This window comes from Morone saxatilis, unplaced genomic scaffold (assembly GCF_004916995.1).
Source record: "Morone saxatilis isolate NCDOM2014 unplaced genomic scaffold, NCSU_SB_2.0 Contig18, whole genome shotgun sequence".
NCBI lineage: Eukaryota > Metazoa > Chordata > Actinopteri > Moronidae > Morone > Morone saxatilis.
The window spans coordinates 18,340,603-18,365,985 of NW_023339740.1; the positions used below are offsets into that span (position 1 = coordinate 18,340,603).

Here is a 25,383-nt window from a genome sequence, read left to right on the forward strand (position 1 = left end):
CACCCGTAAGCAAGGCCATTAACCCCCGACTGCTCCAGTGGCTACAGAGCAGACTGTGGTTGTACTGGGCAGCTTAAAGATGTGAATGTCTGTAACTGAGTGAATGTGAACAGGATGTTCCTGAAAAAGGAAGCATTTCTCTCAGAAAAACTTCCCTCAATAAATATATGTGTAAACAAATATATCAGATAAATCTGAGGGGTTGTGAAATGATTGTTGTGAAAAGAAAAAGCATGGTTCTGCTGCATAAAGTTATATATATTTTTACATTTTATTACTTTATACTTTTATTATGTAGCCACGCAGTGTGACTCTAGGCATTGGTTGTGAGTCCACTACTTTGGTCCAGACTGAAATATCTCAACAACTATTTCATTGATTGCCATGAAATTTTACTAAGATAGTGAACATGGTAAACATCTTACAACCTCAGCATGTTCGCTTTTGAAATTGTGAGCATGTTAGCGTGCAACATTAGCATTATCATAACGTAAGTATAGCCTCACAGAACCGTTAGCATGACTGCAGACTTTCAGTCTTGTATCTATTGTATCTTTGCATTTTTTATATTAAATACTTGATAGCATTACCTCATCAGTTTCTGTTGAAACTATATGCAAAAATCAATTAAATTTTTTTTTTTACTTTTATGCCCGTATTGGAGAGTAGACAGTACAGACAGAGAGGAAAAAGGGGAAAGAGATGGAGATTGACAACGTAAGTCCTCAGCTGGACTTGAACCAAGAATTACTCTACCCCTTGGCCATCAGGATCCCCCAATATTGCTTCATTTAAAGACGTCATAAGTCACTTTTAAGGTCACATCAAGAGCTTCTTTTGACAATCAAACCCCAAACATTTGCTGAAAGCAGAACCTTTTGCAACAAATCAATGAAAATGTAAAAACATTCAAAGTCAAACTGGACACTGGTAGGTGAAGCACAACGAATCAGAACAGGACATGTCACACGGGGCCAGGACACACCATGCTGGGTCATGCTGCTCTGGGAGATTTATTTAGTGATTTTTCGGTTTTTTGTTTTTATTATGTTTTTCACTTGCGTTCCTGTCAGGAGTGTGGTAAATGGGACAGTCAAGCAGCAAGAGTCACAGTTCATTATCATCATCATTATCATCATCATCATCACTGTCACCACCATTATTATCATCCTCCTCATGGTATCATAGCAAATAATTTTCATCATCATTTAACTTTTCCTCAAGCTAGAAAATAATTTACATCACATTGTTTTCACTGACTTTTGAGACCACAAACATTCCAGCAACACACTCTAGGATTAAGGGTGGGTAACAATCAGAAAAAGCATGACTTTTTGCATAGTATTAAATGAACAAAGACATTGAGTTCTTTATTTACAATTATTGTATAGATAAAAAAAATATCATAAAAACAAGATGAACACTTAAATCACTTACCCATAAATGGCTAAGTATGCCAAAAAGTTATCTGTTGGCATTTCTCTTTTTCTTTGTTCCACAAACTGCATGCTGCTAAATACAGTACATCGAGGCAGGTGAGAGTATATTGCAAGAAGTATCATTGATATCATCATTATCATTATCATCAGCATTATCATCATCATCATCATCATTGTCGGTGTCATCGTCAACATAATTATTGGTTGTTACAACACGTGTTATCATTTGGATGTAATCACAATGTTTTGAAGTGTTTCTGACAGGAGCAGTGATTGATTACATACAGCCAAACAGCTGTGTCGGCAGTATGACTCGTTTTGGTGCATGATGGTAGATGTAGTCAGGAAGAGTTCCTGTTCTCACACGAGTCCGCATGGAGTTTCTGTCCTGTGTAGACTCATTGCTGTATTTACAAAGATTATTTTTAAACTTGTCGTCTTTGCATCCTCTTAAAGCTGAATGTCCTCCTGGATGTAAAAGTGTTTTGAGAATGTTGGCTTAAGTCTTTTTTTTATTTTATTGAAAACGCTGTTTGTTTATTGTTTTTAATTTTTTACAGACAAACAAATAAATTGTCAAGGAAACAAAATAAATCCACAGCTTGTAAGCAGAATATCAGAATCCAGACTGTTTTTTTCAACTTAAATAAGACAGATTTTATTCAAATGGTTACTTTTTCAACACGCCTGAGCTGACTGGTAAAGCTTGTGCACCCTCTCCAGATGTACAGATTGACTGGGAAATGACAGAGGAGGAGGATATACAAAAGAAAAAGATGCTCTGATAAATGATTGTATATATTGTAGTAGTGTATAGGATTTTTTTTTAAGTAGAAAAAACGTCAATTTTTTCAAGTTGCATAATGAGCCTATCACGTCATGCTTGCCAATGACTTCGGTTAGTAAATAGAAATAACAATAGTACAGGCTAGTTAAGTGGCCTTGTCCTTCTGAGTGCAATAAGACAGGGTAAATGTGCATTCTGTATGTAACTTCTCTCTTGTAATGTCTGATTGGTCAAAGCACAATAAATAGTTTACAACTAGTGAGTACAGTTGAGATGCTAGAGTACTGTATATTCTGTGACGGCAGGAAGACAAGCTTGGTTAAAACACACAAAAGCACATCTAGAATTACACCACAGAAGTTTTCATTCATAACCAGATAGTGCAGAAAAGGATCGTCTTTTTTTATATATAGAAAAAGAGTCAAAGCAACATTCCATTTTTGTTGTAATTTGTTTGTTTCTTTTTGTCAGTTTTTCCTTTTTTTTTTTTAGATGTTAAAAATGCCAACAGCTTTGTGGGGCTGCATGTGTCCCTCTGCTAGAGGAAAAAGAAATCCATTGAACCAAAAATAAATCAGAATTAAATAAAAAATAAACAACACAATATATTCCAAATTTTAAACAAAAACAAAAAAAAAAGTCTGATTTCCGTGCGGCACAGATAAGCCAAATATAACTTTGCAGATTTCTAATATGACTCGATTGCAGCCTTTTTGATGGTCACATATTTTTAAAACATCAAGTCCTTTGAACAAGCAGGTTTATCTAGAATACAGTTCACTGTAAAGGTCCTGATATCAGCCTTTGACTCGAGCCCTGACCCCAGGCCAGTGCTGAAGCACAGAAAAAAAAACACAATAAAAAAAAGAGAAGAAGAAGAAGTAGTGAAAAAAGAATTAAATATTCCCCCTCTGTCACAAAAAGGAGGCCTCTGTTTAGAAAAGACAAGCCACTCCAACTTCATCCCAACAATCATATAGCGTAATACTAAGATTCCACATTTACTATGTATCCCATTATATTTTGGTTTCTTTTTGTTTGTCAATCCTCTAAAAATATCTACAATATTTGAAAAGATAGCAGGCAAATTCCAGCACAAGGTTTTTCAGTAATAACACACCAAGACAGCTCTGGTCTTTCTGAGCTCCAGCTTCGCCTCTCTCCTTCTAGAAACCAGGAAGTTTATCTCTACGAGGTTGTAAACAAATTACATTCTCTTTAAGACATAAATAAGTCAAAGTATTTTGAGCCATTGAAGCAGGAACAAGGCAACATGCCGACAAACAAAGATAAACTCTCTCTAAATATATTTATATGTATTTATATTTATAGAATATATCCCATAAATGCTATCATCATCAATATTACTTTGCGGTCCTCTTTTCCGACAGGTGCAAAACTACTGTGCAAGTTGAGCCCTACAACCTCGTTACACATTTCTGTTTATGGATGAAATAAATTTTTACAGTCGGGTACATGTTCATGCCACACAGAAGAGGGAACTTTGCAGGCCAGGAACTCAGAGAAGCTGTCTTTAAAATAGTAGTCCACCGCGAGGCCTAGCCCATCACAACGAAAGAACTCCAATAAAATTAAAACCCTTTTAAATAAAACTTGGGTAATGTACATTCATGCAGGAGCAACAATAATAATAACAATAATAATCAGAATGAGAATCAGAATAATAACAATGTTTTTCAATTTAATTTAAACTATTATCAGTATTGACAATATTATTGTTGAGGAGAGGGAGTGTAAGGGGAGTTTAGAGTCTGTCCTGTTTTGCGATTTTTACTCCTCAGCAGTGTCTCCCTCCTCATTGTCCTTCTCCCGGTGCCACTAAAGACACAGTTCTTACATATGTGCAGTCAGCGGCACGCTAATACAGTACATGCTAACACGCATATAGTCATACACACCACCACCACCACCACCGCTGCCGCCACCATACACATACAACCACAAAAGCAGGATGGCTGTGTAGGTTTTGTGGCTTTGTTGCGCTTTTTTGATTGTATGTTAAGTTTGTTTTTCTTTTCACCTTGCCATATTACTTTAGATTTACTCCATGTCGAGAGGAGCAGAGAGCTTTAAGAGCTCAAGGTTAAGGGGGAAAGATGAAGATTTTGTCACAAGACCTGTCCTGTGTAGGTTGGAAATGTGGGGGTTTGGGGGAGGGGGCACTGGAAGATGAGTAATGAGCTGGATTGGGTGACATTTGGGGGGAGACAAGGTGTAAGGTTGCAGTTAAAGGTGGATTTGGAGGAGGTGCCCCCAGACTGCAAGGAAATTACTTTAGAGGTTAAGAGCTGAGGCTAGGATCAGGGTTAGAGGCTGGTCTCCAAGCTGTGAAGAGGACTGGCGGGGCTGGAGGAAGCAGCTGATTTACTGGTGTCGATGGTGAGATTGATACCACTGTCGATGGCGTTGTTATTCTTGTTGGGGGATGAGGGCTGGCTGGAGTACTTCCCCCTCCTCCGAGCCGAATCATCGTCCGTGTCGTCAATGAGGGGGATGTTGGGCGTGGAGTCTTCTATCCTAAACTCTGGGTGTGTCATGAAGTTGTGGATGGATGATCTGGAGTCTGGTTTTTCCAGGCCTTCATAGAGGGAGCTACGGAATGCATTCACAACGCGGATCTGTCGTAGAAAAAGGGAGGAAAGAGAAGAGAAACGATGAGAGGTGATGCCAGAGGCAAAATGAAAGGGCTGGAGGGACCCTCGGCATGAGAGGAAAGAGGGAAGTGGGAGAGAGAAGGGACAGAGAGGAGGGACAGAACCTCTCAAATGAGGATAAAGAAGTGAGGAGGAGGATAAGGTGAAGGAGCAATAAGAGAAAAGGAAACTGCAGTCTGTGTTCTGCTTTCACACAATATGACTACAGTTCACAAGTCACTCAATTTTGGCGTGCACTAAGAAAAGCCGTGAGGAACACAATCATAAAAAAACACAACCAAATCATACATTTCAAGAAAAACAAATACCAAAGCAACACAAACGCTCGTTGTAAGTATACGCTTTAGTCCAATGTGCTGTATACCTAGAAACAAGCCACGTTAATAAATGGAATGCTCACATAAAAACTAAAAGGAGAATATCACATGCAAGTTTGAAGAAATCTGGTGGACGAGGTCAGTAAGAAGGAAGGAGGTTAGATCTGAGAGATCCAATCAGGTGGTTTAAAAACTTCTGGGAGGTACCAGAGCAGTGTCCCACACAGACTCTGAATGGGACACACAAACACACGAATATAGCACAGGGTGGGTAAAGCACGGTCCCAAATGGGGCAATGGAGACAGTCAAACTCAAGCCTGCATTAGGAGGTTGGTTCGACACGAGCATTGCAGTGTACAACAAAACAACACATCCAAAAAAAAAAGATAAAATTAAATAAAACAGTGGCATTTAGACAACGAGCAAACACATAAGGTTAAGATATTATGAACACAAGAAGTGAACAGGAGGTAAACAAACTACATGCAACAAGACAAGTGGACACCGGCACACACTGTTGACACAAAACATGTGGAAGTGAATAATGAAAATAATAGGTTTACTGTCAGAGGTCTGACAGTCAAAGCATGTTTCAACTCCATGCACGTCTAAGTAAACACTCAAGTATAGACCCCAAACAACTATGTGAACCTTTAGTGAGGAAGGTATCTGTATGTCAGTTCAATTTGGAAATTTTGGGAGAGTCTTCCTTTAATCAAAACCTGTCTGCATGTACAATAACTGCTGAAATTTAGGAGCAATTTCATAGCTAAAAAAGATACTTTTGATGCCTTTAAAGAACATTGACTTATGTCAGCACACAGGGGTATATTGCACATCATTATGGTTGTATTTATAACGTTCCTGTTGGTGTCACAAAACTTCTTCTGCAGAATTATTCTGTCTAAATTTTCAAGAATTTTTGTGAGCTGAAGCCATAAAAATATAATGTTGTTTATTATAGCAACATTTATCCCAATGCTACTAAAATACACAGTCTAATAAATATTGAAATGTCAGTGAAAAATGCTAATTCTCTAATTGTGACTTAAACAATAGTTAAGTTATTATGGACAACCAATTCAAAAGTATATGTATCAGCAGAATCACAGATTTTTAGTCTCGCAACCAATGACATTTCTTATTCCTGAATAGTTTTCAGATTTGAAAATAGAGAAAAATGCTTGTCACAATTTCTAAAATTTTCAGATTGCTTGTTTTTCTGAACCAGCAATTAAACACCCGGTATCAATCAATTCATATTGATGTAAAGCAGAGAAAAACAGTAAATCCTCACATTTATCAATTATCAAAATTGTTTCTCTCCTCAATCATCATAGGACCAAATATTTTGAATCCAAATTGTCTTTCCAAAATATTTTCCAATTATAAAATATCCAAAAGATATCAGTAAAATATAATATTTTTTCAATGGGAAGTTGTACTAAAAGAGATGCTACTTTCCACTTTTATTATATATAATAAGCAAATAAGTTTTTGTGCCTCAGTGTACTGTTTTGTACGTCATACGAATACTCTATATACTGTAAATATTGTAGTACTGCTATTGTAGTAACTGTGGCAGAGTGGGGTATAAGGAGACAAAACAGATAAAGAAAAATAATAAGAGAAGCCTGTCTGGATGAGTGCATGTGACAGGATGTCTGACAAGTAACACTGATGGGGTGTCAGAAACGGGTGGGGGGTTGAATTTACGTCGGTGGTGCTGCAGAGGATCTCTGTCCGTAACTATGGCAACATGACAGTCAACTACACCGACAGTATGAAGCGACAAGATGGGATGAATTATTGGTGCAGCATTGCTTTATGGCGATTCTCCTGTCCCCTCCATTCCTGTCCACACACCCTGAGCAGAGTTTTATATCTGATTTTCATCAAGTAGATAAATATTAGAGACAGTGTGTGTGTGTGTGTGTGTGTGTGTGTGTGTGTAAAAGAAAGAGAATGAAAGAGATAGAGGTGGACAAAAACAGAGATAGTCCCTGACACTGACAGTCCCCAAGGTAGATTTTAGTTGCACCATTTGGAATTCCCATTTGAAAGAACATTTTTCTGTCTGCCACACATATTGGAGCTTCCTTTATGTTTTCCTGTCATTGCAGATGATGTGTCTGCTGGAGAATACATGAAATAGCAGGTAGAATTTGCCTCAGCTCAGTTCAGTGTGATTTGCCTCATCAGTAGCAAACTCACAGGCGAAACAACATTGCAACTTATACTTGAATGTTTACCCAGCCCCTTGGTGAGTTGATTGGAATTAGTTCACATTAATGTCCGTCAAGACATAAAATGGAAGGATTGGAAAATGGGACAATGGGTGGGGGATGAGCAGAGGGAGACAAACTCACAACCTGAAATGTCACGCCGTGGGTATCACCCTTAGTCCTGCGCTCCTAGCACTCTGAGGAAACAAACACACATTCAACAATGAGAGGACAGTACACCCAAGCATGGGAGGAGATATCAAGATGAATTTGAAATCCAGTATGAACAGCAAAAAAAGACAGAAGAAAGAGAGGAAATGAAAAAAGCAGATTGCAAGAAAAAAAAGACGAACCTTCAGAGATGCCAACCCCAAAACTGGGGTTACTGTCACATTAATTTGTTTAAAGAATAATAAGCCAGACAATGTGTGGAAAAAAATAACTTTTTGTTTATGACATGATGGCACCCCTGAAGTAAAGAGAGCAGAGAAGCAGACTGACAGAGATCTGACTCACGGCCAGTAGTGGGAGGAGCAGTAGCAGCAGTAGTGCTTGTAGGAGAGGAAAGGGCATTGGACAAGGACACGTGACTAGGACTAGAAACATTGGTTACATCCTGGGTCTGGCTGGTGGTGGATGATTGACGTCTCAGAGCCCCCGCCCCCTGAAAGGAGGTGCCACTCTTGAAGGTGTTGACTACGTCAATCTGTGGGAGGAAAGCAGGACAGGAGAGGACAAATGGCTGCTCAGAGTGACAGAGACCAAATGGCAACACAGGTTGACTGGCTGGGTGATTTTGGTGGTAAAGGGAGTACAAAGAGTCTCAATCATAACACGATGGGCGAGTGGGGGGCAGCGACAGGTCAGGGTGTAGTATCCCCTAAACAAAATGCTGAGTTTGACTCAAATGGTTAGTTCACCCAAATTACCAAAAATATTTTCTCTTTTCTCGAGGCAGACAGCCGCCCACCTAGAGCTGGGGTCTGCTCGAGGGTTCTGCCTCTTAAAAGGACGTTTTTCCTTGCTGCTGTCACCAAGTGCTTGCTAATGGTGGTGGTAAATGTTAGGTCTCTGTAGATCATTTTATAAGGAGTACAGTGTAAACCTGCTGTATTTGAAAAGTGTCCTGAGATAACCTTAGTTATGAATTGGTGCTATACAAATAATATTGAATTAAATTGAATTGTGAATGGGCTTTTCAGATGTTGGCTGCTCACAGCATCAAACTAATATGAAAACTACTGACAGTAGATTGCGGTGATCATCCAGGAGTAACTGGCGGCTTATTTAAGCTGCAATTTTTCAAATGTTGTCAGGACAACTAATTAAATTCACGTAAATTTGTATGGGTGCCAAAATCTCAAACCAAAACAAATAAAATGAAATCTTTCTTCTCTATCTAAAATTAGTTTGCTAATTTTAGGTGATCTGACCCCTTAAATGACTGGATATAGCATATGTGTAGCATACAGATGCAGTCATTTACATCATTCAGTGTATACACTCTTTTTACTTCAGAAATTAGAGAAAAACTTTGGTTTACTATAACTGTTTTTTTTAAACTTGATGATCGTGATCGCTTCTATTGATTATGATAAGACTGTCCTCACTACATTACTAAAATCTCAAAGGGGTCAGATGATTAGACAGGTTGTAAACAAGGACAGAGTTTTACCAGATTAGTTAAACCATCTTATTTTTGCAGGTAAAAGTAAAACCGAGTGCACCTGCTGTATACTGTTGCTAATAATCTGCCATTACACAGAAACACCACAAGTGTGCACAACTACATTCAGGTCTGTAACCTGTGATGGATGTTTACAATGAACAATTTATGTTGTAATTTTACAGTATGCTGTTGTTTTCTCTTCCAAATAAATCTTACCTAACCTGAGGGTTTTAAACCTGTTTGGTCATTTGACTGCTCTTGCTTGTTGCCCCATTGGACTACAATCAGTGTTCAAAGCGATGGCCGGAGCAGTTAAAATAAACCATAATTTTCCTTTAATGTCTTAATTGGCTGCGTCTGTATGATGCTGATCCATGGAATTGTGTCGTAGGATAGCTTCACCCTGGACCATCAGTGACACATCAGTAAAATGAAATCAAATCCAACACACAGGGCAAACTGTCTTGAATATCACAGTGATAACGGTGTGCAGAGTTGATCACAGTGAGAACAATTCAGTGACTATGTCCGGTTGTATTTAACCCCCGAGATTTGACCGTCGATCTTCCACAGGTCCACACTGGTGATTGCTTCAGCCCAGCGAGAGAAAGCTGCGGCTTCATGTACCTAAATAAATCATCTTCAGATAAAATTACTTTAAGGCTGTTACTGACTAACATGAAGAACATATAACACAGTCTAGAACTTCCTCTTAGAGGTAATCTTCTCAGGCAATGTCTGAGGTGGCATGACATCCTACTGAAAACTGATTATATTACAAAGACAGACAAACAGAAAACATCACTGGTGAAAGTTTTGCTGCTTGACTGCTGCTTAACTGACTAAACAAAACCTTTAATTTTTATTATTATACAATGATACAAGTATCTTTTTACAAGTAAACCTGTTTAAATCAAAATAGAACGTCTTGATTACATCTCGTGTCCTCACCTGAGTCTGAATGCGGTTCAGTCCTCTGAACCAGAGGATCTGTCCTCTCCTCAGCTCCCTCTCTGCGTGGTCGATCTCCTCATTGTCTTCATTCACGTCCTCCTCTGGTAACTCATCTTTCTGAGTTAACTGGCCTGCCCTCCGCAGGAAGCGTAACCTGCTATTGGGTATGGTGGCTATCACCTAACCCATAGAGAAAACAAAGCACTGGGTCAAAAGGAAAGTTAACAAGTGTATAGTAGAGTAGAGAGACACAAAGGTAGAGTAAAACATGGTAAACTAGAATAAAATAAAGAAAACAAGCACAGCAGGAAAATAGAAAGACAGAGAAACAGATGGGCTTGCATGTTACCTGTCCCCAAACAAGCTCCCCCAGCCCGAGGAAAACACACCACATCCACTTATCCAGGTCCAGAGGTTGACAGCTGAATGGCTTCCCTCCAAACTGCACAATCACAATCTACACAGAGCAAAGCACAAGCAATGAAAATATATATGGAGAAAAAAAAAATTAACCTTCACTTATGAATATCATCATCATTAATAAACTCAAATCATTTGCATCTGCCTACCTGCATAGCAAAGGTGCCAAAAACGATAGAGCAGAAAATGGGGTTCCTGAAAATGCCATCAAAGACGTTCCTCTCTCCGTGGATTTTGCGGGCATTTATCTCGTTAAAAAGCTGCATCATGACGAATGTGTTGAAGATAATGGTGTAGTGCTCAGATGGAGGAGCGTGGAGAGGAGCATTACGCCCGCTGTCAATGTCAAAGATCTGCTCACCTACAGGGATAAAAAATAGACAATTAGTATGACATGATACATTTCTAACCTATATTGCATCACATGGTGCAAGGTGCAGAACCCCTGGTGTACAGCAGAGCAAAATTATAGTCTGTACCAACAAAGAGCAGTGTGAAGATGATGATGAGCTGATAGACTCCGTGTCCGAGGATGTTCTTTGTCATGGTGCTAGAGATGAGAGGTTTGTTGCGACCGTATGGCTTCCTCTTCAGCAGAGACTCTGTGGGAGGCTCTGTTGCCAGGGCCAGAGATGCAAAAGTATCCATGATCAGGTTTACCCACAACATCTGCACTGCCTTCAGGGGAGAGTCCTGGTGAAATGCAACGGAAATCACAAGAATTAAGAACTAATAACTTCCATACTGCCAGGGGTGTAAAGTAACCAATAACCAGTAATTTAGTCACTGTAACTGATGCTTTTTCACACCTGTATTTCTGTAAAATAAGACATTGTTTTGCTTATTTTGCTAAATATCTGTTGAGTGTTGCATTCAACAACTTTTTAATTACAGTTTATAACAGATAATAATAAGACAGGGTGCCTTCTGTCAGTCAAAACAGATGCATCCCAACAATCCATGACAATCTCAATAACAGAGCATGAAAAAATATTCCAGACACAGATGGATATATTAAGCATTTATCAATAAGTACTTTAAACATTTCCAGCAATGACTTTGTCTAGCTTTATTTATCTTTTATCTCTTTTTCCCCCTAATGAGGTAAATATCTAGACAATTTATAAAGAAATTATATTGTATTGTGTGTGTGCTTGTGGTTTTGTTTAATGACAAAACAGTGTTAGAACGTGTTTTCATGACCTGCCGTAGTATTTTCATTGTAGTAGATCTGTGTTTGCCTACAGGAATGAGATGTTGCATAATTGTTCATTCAAAGTTCATCATCTCACCCACCCCCACATTTAGATACACTCTCTCTCTATCACTCTCCCTCTCTCTCACACACACACACACACACACCACTCTGACCTGTGTGATGCAGGCGCCGGTGAAAGCCACTATGACAGCCACAACGTTGACAGTAAGCTGAAACTGAAGAAACTTGGAGATGCTGTCGTAGACGTTTCTGCCCCACATTACTGCCTTGACGATGCTGCTGAAGTTATCATCAGTAAGAATGATATCTGACGCCTCCTTGGCCACATCTGTACCAGCAATACCCTAGAGGAGTGCAAAAAAGGTGCAGTCAGAAAGAAACTAAGGTTTGATAGCACACAGCTATGATGTTTCAGATTTTGTGGATCATCTATTGAATCATACAGCCCTATTCTTCAATCTACCACACACAGATGAAAGAAATCTTTCTGAATCAAATTTGTAGCCACTGGTCAAAAACTGGACAGTGGACATGAGTCAGCTATGATTATGGGTAATAATTATGCAGACTAATTAAGGGGTTAATGCGTGTGTGTTGGTGGTTTGATGATGGAAGGCTCCATATTTATGGGAGGAGCAGGACACACTTCCTGATATTCTGTCACATTTTGTAAGTTACAGTACGAGTTGCAGGTTGCAGCACTACATAAACGTACTCGGATAATATTGTGTAGAATAGTGGGGATTGAAAAAAAGCTACATGTGAGGACATGTTTGTGAGTGCGTCCCATTCATGTAATTGATGTCCTCGCAACAGTGTAAATGGAACCAAACAAAAGTTATGCTTACATTCAGTGTTCACCAAAAGACATTGTGTGTGTAAACCATTCGCAGGAATAGGCATCTTGCACTTGAGTGCTGATGTGCACCTTTGTGTGTGCAACAAAATGGGACGCACTCATTTAAAAAAACTGCTATATAGCACTACCATAAGTCAAAAACTCAACTAAATAGCTTTAACTACCAGCTACAACTGCATAGGACATGCCTCCATCAAAACAGTGTGTGAATTTAAACTACAGAGCTAAAATTTAAGGATGAATGAGTGAAATGTCCTGTTTCTGCCACTCCAATTCTTAGTAGTACAAATGCAAACTTCACCAAACCTATTTTTTTTTAAAAGGCCTAACATCCACAGATGCTTACCATGTCTTGAATAAAAGATGGATTTTAACAAACGTTTACCAAATGAATAGTGTTCACTAACAACCAATTGAAATCACTTAAAATCTATACATCTAGAATAAGACAGGTGGTGTCAATTTGGGGATACATTAGCTTATCTGATATGAATGTGGAGTCATGACAAAACAGGTTGAGAACCTAAGCCTTATGCTACTGGACAGAGGAAATGGTAAAGAGCCAAATTATTTAATTTATGAGGGGAGCAGAAATAGAGAAAATAGCACAGCAGCCAAATAACAAATATATAAATATAAAGCTGTGAGTTACAAGCAGAACCAAATAATTATTGTTTATTTTTGCTTTCAGTTGTCTGTAGACTGAAAAGTATAATTTACTGCAGGGACATTGTGTGAGTTCAGAAATCCACTAGGGGGAGCTCCATATCTACACAGCCAGAGGCAGAGTGCCTGAAAAGAACCCATAAATACTGCAGAGGTGAAGAAGATATCTGCAGATGTTGACTGAGATCAATCTCAAAAGACTGCAAGCAAGGCAGAAAAGATAAAAAAACAGGAAAAAAGAAAAGAAAATAGGGTTTGCTCACCATGGCGAAGCCAACATCAGCTTTCTTTAGTGCAGGTCCGTCATTGGTCCCATCTCCTGTCACAGCAACCACCTGCCTCTGGTCTACCATGGTACTGTCAATAATGCCTGTCAAGCACACATACACACAAACACATGCCATTGAGAAACACTGATAAATTAAATGCTTGGTAAAAAATAGAAGAAATATTAATGAATAAGAAAATATACAGGAAAAGGTACAGTTAGTTCACCTTTGACAAGTGTGTGTTTGTCAGTTGGTGAGGATCTGGCCAGAACTCGGAGTTTAGGCCAAACCTTGTCCATACGCTCCTGTTCCACCTGGACACGCACAAAGAGAAATAAAATGGACGGGTGGTTGTGATTAAGGTTTAGAGAGGTGTCTTGCTCCTGAGCTCCGCTTCTCTCACTCTCTGGTTCACTCTGACAGTAGTTACTGTACCTCGCCTTTCTCATTGCGGATCCTCCTGTTGAACTCTTTACCATCGATGCAGAGGAAGTCCTCTCCGGGGTGGATGATACCACACTTGATAGCTATGGCCCTGGCTGTGTTTATGTTGTCTCCTGTGACCATGCGCACTGTGATGCCTGCACGCTGGCACTTCAGAATAGCATCGGGCACCTAAAGATGGATGCATAAACACGTGCAAAATGATTTGCTACTGAAGAAATATATAGATAGATATGTATATAGTTGGTGCACACACAAATTAAACCTAAACAAAGTAAACCTGTGTGGGGCAGCCCTGTAAACGCAACACATGGTAACTGTTGGCAACAACAAACAAAAAAGAAGAACAAACAAAAGAACTTGTTAGCCAACAGCTACTTGTGTACACATCTAGCACATCTGGTGGTACACAGTATGCTACAGTATGAGAGTGGTGAAAACTGAACCAAAACAGTACAAGCTGAAAAACCAATATAATGAGCTGAAAAACACTTTCTTGGTCCTCAGAGCTGACAATAAGCTGTTGGGTAATAATTTTCTTGGTCACCTCCAGCAAACCCCTTAACCACTTTAACATACAAGTTGTTATGTGATCCATAAAATATTCATAATAGCTGCTTTAAGAATATACCAGTAGCAAACAAAACACACACATACAGGTACACATATACAAATCAAATCTAACTCCATTAGATCATTATCAGAACAGTATTCTGCTGGCTTTTCCCTTTTTGTTCTAATGATATACATAATAAAGTGTTTTATCTGAGTTCTATTCCCTCCAGATAGTGGTCTAGTAGAATAACTAGGAGATATTACTGTACAAAGATTGATCTGTGGTGAAACCAGCAAGCAAAAGCAGAGTATTAATTCAGAAACACATCTTCTTTCTGACAAAGGTCAGTGTGGGCGAGCACTGCTCTCCAAACCCACACATAAACAAACGTGTGCACACATACAGTAACAGCAACTCACATCCATTTGCAGATACACCATGCCTGGGACTCACTCTCACACATACACACACACACGGAGGCAGTAATATGCACACTTTCCACTTCACACTCACAGACACTTTGACATATTGCACATGCATATGGGCGCATTCTTGTACTCATAAACACATACATGCAAAGTACAACATAAGATGCACAACCAAATGAATCCACCACAGCAATGTGAAAACATATTGGACATTAAACTGTCAAATCAAGCTGCTCATGCGTGTAAAACATGAAGGATTTAACTCATTTAAAGGGAGCGGATTACAAAGTAAGTCTATACAGAGGAGGAGGGCAGGTCTTTAATGAGCTGGAGGTTAAACAAACAGAAACACAGAACTTCTCTGTGTCCTACTTAAAAAATCACATCTTATAATTCTGTGGTATGGCTCATTATAGATGGCATAGAAGCTTTTGCTCAACAGTTGTCACGTGTGAAAACGAAACTAAAACTAATCCTTCTATAATAGAAGCAATAGTGGAGAAAAACGTTTACATCTTTTGCTTTTGAATTCGTTGGTAGAAAGAATGTCTTATTTCTTAATATAACATATTGACTGGTTTGAAGAATCACACATTTCAATGGACACCAGTCACATTATGGAAATATTCTATATACTCTAGAAAAAAACAACCAGATATGTGAATGTGAATTCTGGCTATAATTTTACCAACTTAACAATAAGGAAAAGGTCAAGAAGGTTGAATAACTTTTGAAAATTACAACAATATTATTCACAAATGTGCACTTAGAGGTCTGTTAACATCAGTATTCATACATGAGCTGAGTTGGTAATGTGTTAAAATGGTAAACACTTACAGATTGAACAAAGAGCACAAGGTACATTAATTCATTAGTATTTAGTTTTAAATAATGTAATCTGACAAACTAAAGAAGCTCTTGTGGTAAATATTGTGACAAGGGGAGCAAAGTTATTACGTGCTGCTTTCTCTGCCTTCCCCAAGTCATACCATCAAGATGTCAAGTTCCCGTCTACATATCTGTCATCCCTGCTGTCTGTTTAACTCCCCTTTCCTTTGGATTCCTATTGCTCTAGTTGACTGGTCACCCGAAAGAAGAGGTGGAGAGGAGGAGAGAGGAAGAGTGGAGGCTTATTAAAAATACAATCTGGGCCAAGAGCAGAAGAGGGTAGGGGGCTAGTAGGTGAAAAACAAGCCTCTCATGTCTCTAATACAGATCTAGATAGATAGACTCTAGATAGATAGATCTGGTTACACTCTCGTTTTACTCTGTTTCTCTCCTTACCCTTAGTCCTTCTTCTGCAGTCTGTCGGCCCTCTGACATGAATTTGATTTTGAATCTGTTTATCTTTCCCTGCCTCTTCACTTTCTTTTCCTTTGTCTCTCTCATTCTCTCATCTCTTGCCTCTCTGGAGGCAATCCTACAGAGCAGCCAGTTATTAAAAAAACATCGCATTCTGGAGGAAGAAATTGGAGACTAATAAACGAACCAAAAACATGTTTACCACTCTGTGTGACCTTTTTAACAGAGCGGAAAGTCATTTCATTTCCAATATTAGCCACTCTTACTGAGAGATCTGGAAAGATGTTACTGAAGTGCAGGGGTGTTCAGAGCATTGCTTTTCTACATAAGCTTTCGAAAATGTGAGATGTTAAGTGACTTCTGTGGTGGAAGAAAAGATAAGTGCAGCAAACTTCCCAGTTTGGAGCAATACAAGGGAATATATAGAACATATTTACACCTAAAGTGTGAATTATTAGATCACAAATGTTGCAGGATTTGCAGAAATCTGCCTTATTGCACATCCAACATGTAATATTTGTCTTTTCCTGCATATTTCTTGCTATTTCTGAGTTTTATTTTTTAAGTCTATGTAATTTGCTTAAATCTATAACCATTACCATTTTTTTGTTTGTTAGTTGTTCCTAGGATTATTATACAGATAGAGAGAAGGGCATAGCAAAAGAAAACCGTAGATGTAGAGAAAGTCAAAAGAAAAACAGAGTGACCTGAAAAAGGTGAAAGTCAAACCGTGCAATATGGAGAGAGATGGAAACAAGAAAACATGATGGGGAGGGGTTGAATGAGAAACTGTATTAGAGAGTGAGGAGGGGGGTGTAAAAAAAAGATGAAAGGAGGAAGTTGAATAATGCAGTAGTCATCTAGCTTCCTGCTTCCCTGTACCTGCAGCTGTCAAGTGAGGTCAGTTTTCCTACTGTACATAGATACCTCTTTCCACCCGACTTTCTTTCACTTAATTTTATTCCTGCTTGTTTCAAATGAAAGTCATCATAAAAGGATTTTACACAACGGAAGAAATCATTTTTTGATGCATCACTTCTTTCTGTAAATTGTTTGTTTTGCCTTTAACAGAGCTGAAAGAAGTACTCAAGGAGAAAAACATTAACTAATGGAAGAAATACTGAATTACAAGTAAAAGTCCTGCAATAAAATAAAATTATAACACTTACAGAATTGCTTTTGAACAGGTCCAAGGCTCAATATCTAGTATCTCACTAGGCACAGTAATGTCCTAGAGCTGCTTGCTACCCAGAAAATGCACATTTGAGGACCCAATACATTCAATAAATATACAAATGTATTAAAATAATATCAATATAATGTACTATATCTTCACCATGAACATCGTAAATATTAGCAATGTACAGAAACTGAGCAGCACACGTTCAGTTTAGCTAAAGCTAAGTGTGCATTTCATTAATCAATAATCATCAGTGAAGCAGTTGATCATACACACACCCTAATGTCAAGTCTTTTTCAAATGCCACATGATCCCTCTCTGTCAGCTTACTGTGCAGGCGACTGCTGTCACCAGAGTCTTGTTACTTTGTCCACTCTTTGTCCCCACAGCTCCAGCTCGATATAAACGAGGGGGTGATTTTATGGAAGTGATCACAGGAGCTGGTCTGATGTAACTAAAATCGATTGTTTAAGTCTAAATCTGGACTTCTTATGAAAAAACTGTATGAACTTGCCAACTGAATAGAGCCTCAGTAACAATCAAAATCAAAATAGCATTAAAAGGGTAATTGAGGTTTGTTCCAAAATTACATATTGAAAACTTTAGAGTAGCATACAGTAAACATCAAAGATTCTGTTCCTATAATGGCTTTTAACTATATATAGACTGTATACCGTATATACCGTTAACTCTTCTGATTTAATTCTCTATCACACACATACAGTTCTTTAGGAGGCTTACTAATAATAGTAATTATCATCACACATAATTTATTTACATGATATTACACAGTTCTGCAATAGCTCTTGTAACAACAAGATATTTTCTATGATGTTACTCAAAAAAGATTTTTTACTGACACTATGTTGACATGCAGGATTAACTGACTTCACTGATTAACTGATTTCTAGGTTGTCTCCCAGTCAACTGTCTCACTTATTACAGAACTGTATTTGGAAAAGCCCTCACAAACGTAGGTATAAAAAGTATAAGCATATAATAGATAGTTCATAGAGTAGGTTGACAGATGATAGATGGTTGATCAATTATATTTAATTCTGTCCTCAGGCACAAGTAGTACAGTAGAGACATGTAATCTTAAAAAGTCTAGAAAATATTTGAAAGAATAAAGTGTTAAAAGGACAGAAGTAATTTAAAACTTTAAGGTAAAATTTATAATGAGGAAACACCAACGATGCATGCATGTAAAGCCCATTTGCTCTGCTGTCAGTCAAAATATCTGACACTCTCCTACCTCTGGCCTGACAGGGTCCTCGATCCCAACAACACAGATGGCTGTGAGGTCACTGAGGATGTAGTTCTCATCTTCCCAGTTGGGCTCAGGATCACCAGAGAAGTCACGGTACGCCACACAGATGGTCCTCAGGCCATTACATGCCATGGGCTCGATCACCTTCTTTACCATCTCGTCCTTGTCCCGTGGACGGAAAACCCTTGATTCACCCACCTCGTTCAGGATAAAGCTGCATCTGTAATTAAAGGCATTAAATGACCCGACATGGAAAACTAAATATACTGTAGAATAATCTTCTGCCAACAAACCTTCTTCAGACAGTACTGAATGTTTTAATGCAGTATTTCACATGAACAGAAAACATAGTGGTCTAAATAATGATCAGTGTTCTAACTATGCACACTTAAAGAGGCCATATTATGCTTTTTGGAGTTTTCTCTCTGCTTTAGGCTGTTATATAGAATTGTTTGTGCACGTAGAAAGTCTTTAAAGTGACAAAATCTAAAGTCCATGCTAAGGGAGTTGCTGTCTAAGCTAATTGGCTGCTGTCTCTAGCTTCACATTTCACAGACAGATATGAGAGAGATGTTAGTCCTCTCATGTAACTCCAGGCAAGAAAGCGAATAAGAGTATTTCCCAAAATGTAAATGTTCTAATGCCACATCAAGCTTCTTCACATATATGAAAAATAGTTGTGAATTATTTATTTTGAACTCCATCTGCTGATGAAGATCATGTGATGCTACTGAAAGCAAAATGGACCTTAAGCGAGCTTGTTTTGTCAGCTGCTGTTTCCAAAGTCCATTAACTCTGAACCTCCTCCTTTGAGCCAACATGGATGAGAGAACCATAAACATCTAATTCAATGACAACTGGGAGACTCCATCTGCTGAAGAAGATCATGTGATATGATTGAAAGCTCCAGAACATCCACAAAATGTAACCAAGATTGTATTTGTAAGTGATTTGTGAGTGATTTTGATCAGAATGTAATCCTATGCCCACTCCACAAAAAATATACTGCCATTTCCCTGGTTATTAAATGTGAATAAAAATAGATACACTGATTTCATGCTGATGTTTTTATTATCACTTCTCCAAGCACGGAGGAGAATGCGTCTCCACCACATTTTCAACACATGTGAGAGGTTATGGCTGCATGATCCTTGATGTTCAGGTCAAATGGCTCAGGAGTGCTTGATGACCACTGAGCCACTGCGAGTGGACCAATGGCACAGCTACTGAATGTGTCATTAGCTGAATAAATACACATACAAATGAAAAATAAATATGTAATGGCTTAAAGTGCAACACTAACCCTGGATTGAATTAATTGGCTGTAAGCAATTTAAAAAAGCTAATGAACTGTAATTTGCGCAAAAGTAATTTAAGGACTTTTGTTGGTTTGGGCAAACATGTGTACAAAAGTATGTAACATTATCTGTATATTTGTTAAATGTGTTCTATCCACAGCCATTGTCAAAAGAAAATTTCTGCTTATTCCTTAAGTGGGTGGAGGAAGCTTTATAATTACCTTTGATGTTACTCATTTGTTACTGTGTTGTTATTGTAATGTACTGTAAAGTGTCACAATTGTATGACCTTCTAATGGAAAGTCAGCCCACTCTCACCGCACACTGCACGTGCTGCAATTATAATCAGAAATTATCATCATCTTGTTTATTACAAAACCACACTCACTTTTTGAGGACAATCTCAGAGGCTCCCTTGCTGTACATGCGGAAGCTCCCATCAGACAATTTGACGACAGTGCTCATGGACTTCCTGACAGAGTTGAAGGTATAGACTTTGTAAAGCTTCTCCTCTGGGATCTGGTTTCTTATTGGCTGGTAATCCCGCTTCAGGTCCAAGACCAAACCGAGCAGACCGCACTCTGTCTTGTTGCCCACTTGCTTCGGTAGGCCGCCTTCCTTATCTGGGGGCTGGAGAGAGGCAGAGGAAGAGATTTTCGGATGTTCAGATCTATTTTCAGGCCAACATTTGCTTTAATACATAAACAGTGATTTTCTACTACTGTCTTTCTACTGTTTTTCTATTAACTTTTTACGATGCTTTAAAGCTATATTATGATTGTTTTATCCCACATTTTTCTTCTATATCTGCTCTTTCTCAATAAAATAGTGGTATGGATACTCTTTATTTGAGCACATTTCAGGAACAAATAATCCATATTGTTTCCTCTGTGATCTATTCAATCAATGAGATTCTCTTTTCTTCAGTGCAGTGCAACCAATGTAATGCTTGAAATAGCTGGTGGTGATAATTAACCATCTAGCAGGTGAAAGGGTTGCTCTGTGTGGGCGGGTAGGCGATGAGATAGATGGAATCAAATGTGAATGTTCTTATTTCAGGCATACGGTTCAACCCATTGCAATCTGGACATGTGTTAAATTTGGACATTTAATTGCACATTAGGAACCATGTTTTTTCTCCGGTTCAGTAAATATCTCAGTAACCACATTTCTACATGACTACATTGGATTGTGTATGAACCACAGGAACAGCATGTGACATGTTTTAATTTTTTAGTAAAAAAAATAAATAGCCATCACAACATCCTAGAGCCCAAAGTGCCATCTTCACATTGTTTTATCTGACTAACAATGCAAAACCTAAAACATAAATCAATTCACTGTCATATAAGACAAAGTAAAGCAGCAAATCTTTTTAAAAAGCTGGAACCAGAAAATATCTGTCATTTTTTTGCTCGACGAACAATCACAAATTGCTGCTGATTATTTTTACTCCGAGTAAAAGGAAAATGTTATACAGTATGTGATGTATCTGCCTCTTAAAGCTGGAGTGTGTTTATTATCAGCCAACAGTAGAGCCTTTTACTGTAGATTATGTGAGTCTGTTCAAATCTGTGCACAAGGCTGTGCAGGTGCTACAGTAAATGTGTGAAACTGCACACACACACACACACACTTACTCACTTACTGTATGTGCAAGTGTGTGCATGTGTGCATGTGGTCAGCTTGTGGAAGACTCAGCGTTGCCATGGTAACACTGGGCAAAGCATACTTGGAAGAAGAGACTTGGGGAAAAGAGAGGGTGCTCTCGCCACTTGGGGATTCTTACTCTTTGGCTCTGATTCTCTTACAGGATCTTTTGACTCATCTCACTTCACAAATGTCCTCAAGTCTACCCGAGTTTCCCTTTTTCATCTTTCCCCTGTCCTTATTTATTGGCATTTTCTCGAGTTTCACTCCATTTACTCACTGTCTCTAAATCACACGGAAATAAAGCAGCAATAAAGCATATAGCGTGCCTATCCATATTTCTTTAAAATGCGCAGTTTTTTATTCAAGCCACTGTGATAGAGCAAATCTCATCATCAATATCCCACACACACTCACACTCACACCTACACACACACTGACCACAGTAGTTACACTGATGCTCATAAGTCCGGACACTGTCACTATCTGTAACATGCCTCTTCATATAATCACACACACTCAAGCTGATATTCATTTTAGTTTAATAAAAAGACGTATGAATAAAAAACATTTTTTCACTCTAATTAAATCTAAACTAGATAAATGCTAATCAAGGAAATCAGGGCTGCAACTAATGTTTATCTTAACAATTAATTAACAGTTTATTTAGAAAAGGTAGAGTTTAAGGTAGTGTCTTCAAATTCATTTTTTTATCAAACCAATAGTCTAAAAAAAGATATTCAGTTTACTGTCATATATGCAAAGTAAAGAAAAAAGCTAATCCTGACATTTGGGGAGTTGGAACCAGAGGCACTTGACACCTCTGCTTGAAAAATGACTGAAACGGTCAATCACTTATCAAAATAACAATTCATTGTTTGACTGATTGTTTAATCGACTAACTGTTTCAGCTCTAAAAAAAATAGATCAAATTAGTTGTAAAGCTGTGAATACCAAGTGTTGTTGTATGCTGTTAATCAGTACTGTAGAACACCATCCTGTTTGATTAGATTTGGCTCATCTGGATCCCTATTAGATGGCTCTGAGCTAAAAGCTAGTCTCCTCCAGGTCTTGCTATATAGTACCAACAGTACACTTGACACCTACACTCACAGCTAAAGAACAGCTTGTCAGGTACACTCTCTTTCTCTAACACACATATAAACACATGCATACACACAAAATATGGTATGAAAAAAGCACACTGAACATAATGCTTCTGACTTGCTGCTAAGCAGACACCTTCAGTCTGTGCTATTTGCCCCAAAATAGACTGACTGCAGGCTTGCTGTTCTGCGCCTAAACAAGCCTCCAACCAGGAATAGATTTAAAAGGATAGCTTGACATTTTGACGCTTTTGAATTTTACTTTCTTCTTGTTGTTTTCTTTACACAGCACTTGCTGAAATGTGTATCGGCAATGTAGTTAATCACATTAATGGCTTGTTGGAATTGGTGCGTTCACATTCTCCATCTAATGAACTGCTCTTGTGTGTTTTTGTTTTGTTATCTTAGAATCAGCCATTTATATATACAGAGGGAGTGGGTTCTCTTTCTAGTAGTCCACCACGTTGAACAGCTATGTTTCTACAGTACGCCAGAATGGACAAACCAAACACTGCCTCTAGATAGTCCCTTTTTCTTTTTTTTACTGCCATTGCAGTTTCCTCTACACGCTTGGACAGCAAGCGGTTAGTCAGTTCAGTTGCATCACCGCTATATGTCACTTAATCCTACACACTGATCCTTTAATGTGCCTTTTTAATGTTACTGACAAAGACTTAAATATATTTCCATGCAGCAAAAAATATTACTGCAACTGCAATCAGTTTACTTAATATTGTCATTTATTTCTCCGTAGTCTAGTTTCCTTATCTGAACCCAAGGTTAAAGGGTGTCATAGGTGTCATACTGTATGCTCTACATATTGTAAAGACCTTTGAGGAAAATGTGATTCATAATTTGTGATTATGGGCTATATAATTTTTAGTAAATCCTACATTAAATGAAGCAAACACCATGGAATGAGTCAAATTCCAATCTGTGGAAATGTGGCTGTATATTGCAAACTTCTATTCAACTTTAATTCATCTGTCCAGTGAGTGACGTATCTGCATTCAATGTTTGCTTAAGCAGCTCAATATTTTGAAACCACAATTTCTTAAGAAACAATGAAGATTGATCCATTCAGGCTCAGACATATTTTATTTGTCCGTTTAACTGCAGCTGCTATGAGCCAGGGGTTCCTGCTGAGAAACAAAGTCAGCTAAAATCTCATTAATCATTAAAACTCAATCAGACTGCTGGCCCATGTTCACCTAGTAATTGGACATTTCTGGTTAATGTTCAGCTGTGTGTCTCACAGACACAGACAAGAGTATAAATACTTTATACCGAGTTTGCGGTGAATAACAGAATTAATGCCTTTTCCTAATGACCAATGATTACATCAGGAAGACACTGCCTGTCATTGGTTAACGAGGGGATGGAACAAATGGCCTCATCTGCACTGTCTGCTAAGTGTTGGGAGAATAGGTTCCCAGCAACAGAAAAACACCACACTAAACAACTAAATGTAAATGACCAGCTGGAAACCAGACAGGATGTATTATGGTTTTAAATGATAATTCATACATAAAAACATATTTATTATTATAGTTAAATATAAGAGGTGTTATAAAACATATCAAAAGATGCTAAGTTTAAGTTTTCCTTTGCATGATTTGCCTTCCCAACTATTATTAAAGCAGTAAGTTCTGAAATTGCATTTACGTTTCAGAAGACTCAATTTGTGTTTGCCAGTTGAAATTAAGGTTTCATGGAATTCACTTTTAATTCCAATACCATTTTAATTTCCTGACTTATGGAATATAAGCACTAGTTTGGCCCAAATGTACTTGAAGACAACCATTTGATTTGTCCATCTTAAATTAAGGACACAATGACAATATGTATCTCCTTGCCTGTTACTGACTGTCAATGTCTCTTGCTTTGGTTGCGATAAAGGAGAACAGCAGTGGTAATGAAGGAAAGTAGTAGTTATGTAAATATAATGTTATGGCTGCTTTCAAGAGGGTTGATGATTACAGACTAAATAAATGGTTCATTAAAGGTGAAACTAAAAAATATGACTGGTTACACAGCACCAGTGAGTTATAGCTTATTGTGTTTACTTCTTTAAATAAATAAAATTTAGGATTATTTGCCATACTGAATTTAAAAAAACGCAAGTCGACCTTGTTTTATTCAGAAAGTCTTTCCAAAACAGGTGTTGAAAAAGGGGGGTCTTATTATCACCAGGGTCACATTATATTTAGGCTACTGAGGTGCTCTTTGAGCCACAATTCCTCAGTCTGACTGAGAGCTGTCTGTGAGTCTGTTTGTTAGAATTAACATTTTTAATTTTGAAAACAACAAACAAAACCAAATCAAATGAATTATTGAAACTATACAAATATACAAAGAGTACACAACACAATATTCAGTGTGCACACAACATCAGAAGATTAAAATTTGCACAATTCATATTAAGAAAAAAGATTTTGAATTAGAAACACATGATTCATTTGGCACAACTCCTGGCACTTTGTAGAGAAACACAGTTTCTGATAACTGCTGCAAAAACAAATCAAGGCAGGAGAAAGAGCAATGACAAAAAATAAACAAACGGCACACAGCAACAATGCTGCCTTTTCATTCTCAGAGATTCCGTAGAGGTTTAGCTTGACGTGGTTTCATACGCACAAAGACAGTTGC

General features: G+C 38.2%; 1 protein-coding gene across 7 annotated transcripts in view; it reads right to left on the reverse strand.

Annotated features, from left to right (window-relative positions):
- Positions 1-750: 750 nt before the first annotated feature.
- The window catches only part of atp2b2 (ATPase plasma membrane Ca2+ transporting 2), an 80,561-nt gene continuing 55,928 nt past the window's right edge, over positions 751-25,383 (reverse strand). For 3 of the 7 annotated variants that reach the window (XM_035661873.1, XM_035661875.1, XM_035661877.1), the window contains 11 exons: positions 20,367-20,608; positions 18,666-18,900; positions 13,936-14,115; positions 13,727-13,814; positions 13,495-13,601; positions 11,859-12,050; positions 10,967-11,180; positions 10,637-10,848; positions 10,417-10,524; positions 10,065-10,247; positions 751-4,865 (listed from right to left, as the gene is read on the reverse strand). In XM_035661873.1, the coding sequence (XP_035517766.1) occupies positions 4,554-4,865; positions 10,065-10,247; positions 10,417-10,524; positions 10,637-10,848; positions 10,967-11,180; positions 11,859-12,050; positions 13,495-13,601; positions 13,727-13,814; positions 13,936-14,115; positions 18,666-18,900; positions 20,367-20,608 (2,073 nt within the window). In that variant the 3' untranslated portion in view covers positions 751-4,553. Of the gene's footprint in view, positions 4,866-7,591; positions 7,642-7,960; positions 8,151-10,064; positions 10,248-10,416; positions 10,525-10,636; positions 10,849-10,966; positions 11,181-11,858; positions 12,051-13,494; positions 13,602-13,726; positions 13,815-13,935; positions 14,116-18,665; positions 18,901-20,366; positions 20,609-25,383 lie in introns of all 7 variants that reach the window. The other 4 variants (XM_035661879.1, XM_035661876.1, XM_035661878.1 and 1 more) reach the window with 3 other exon arrangements.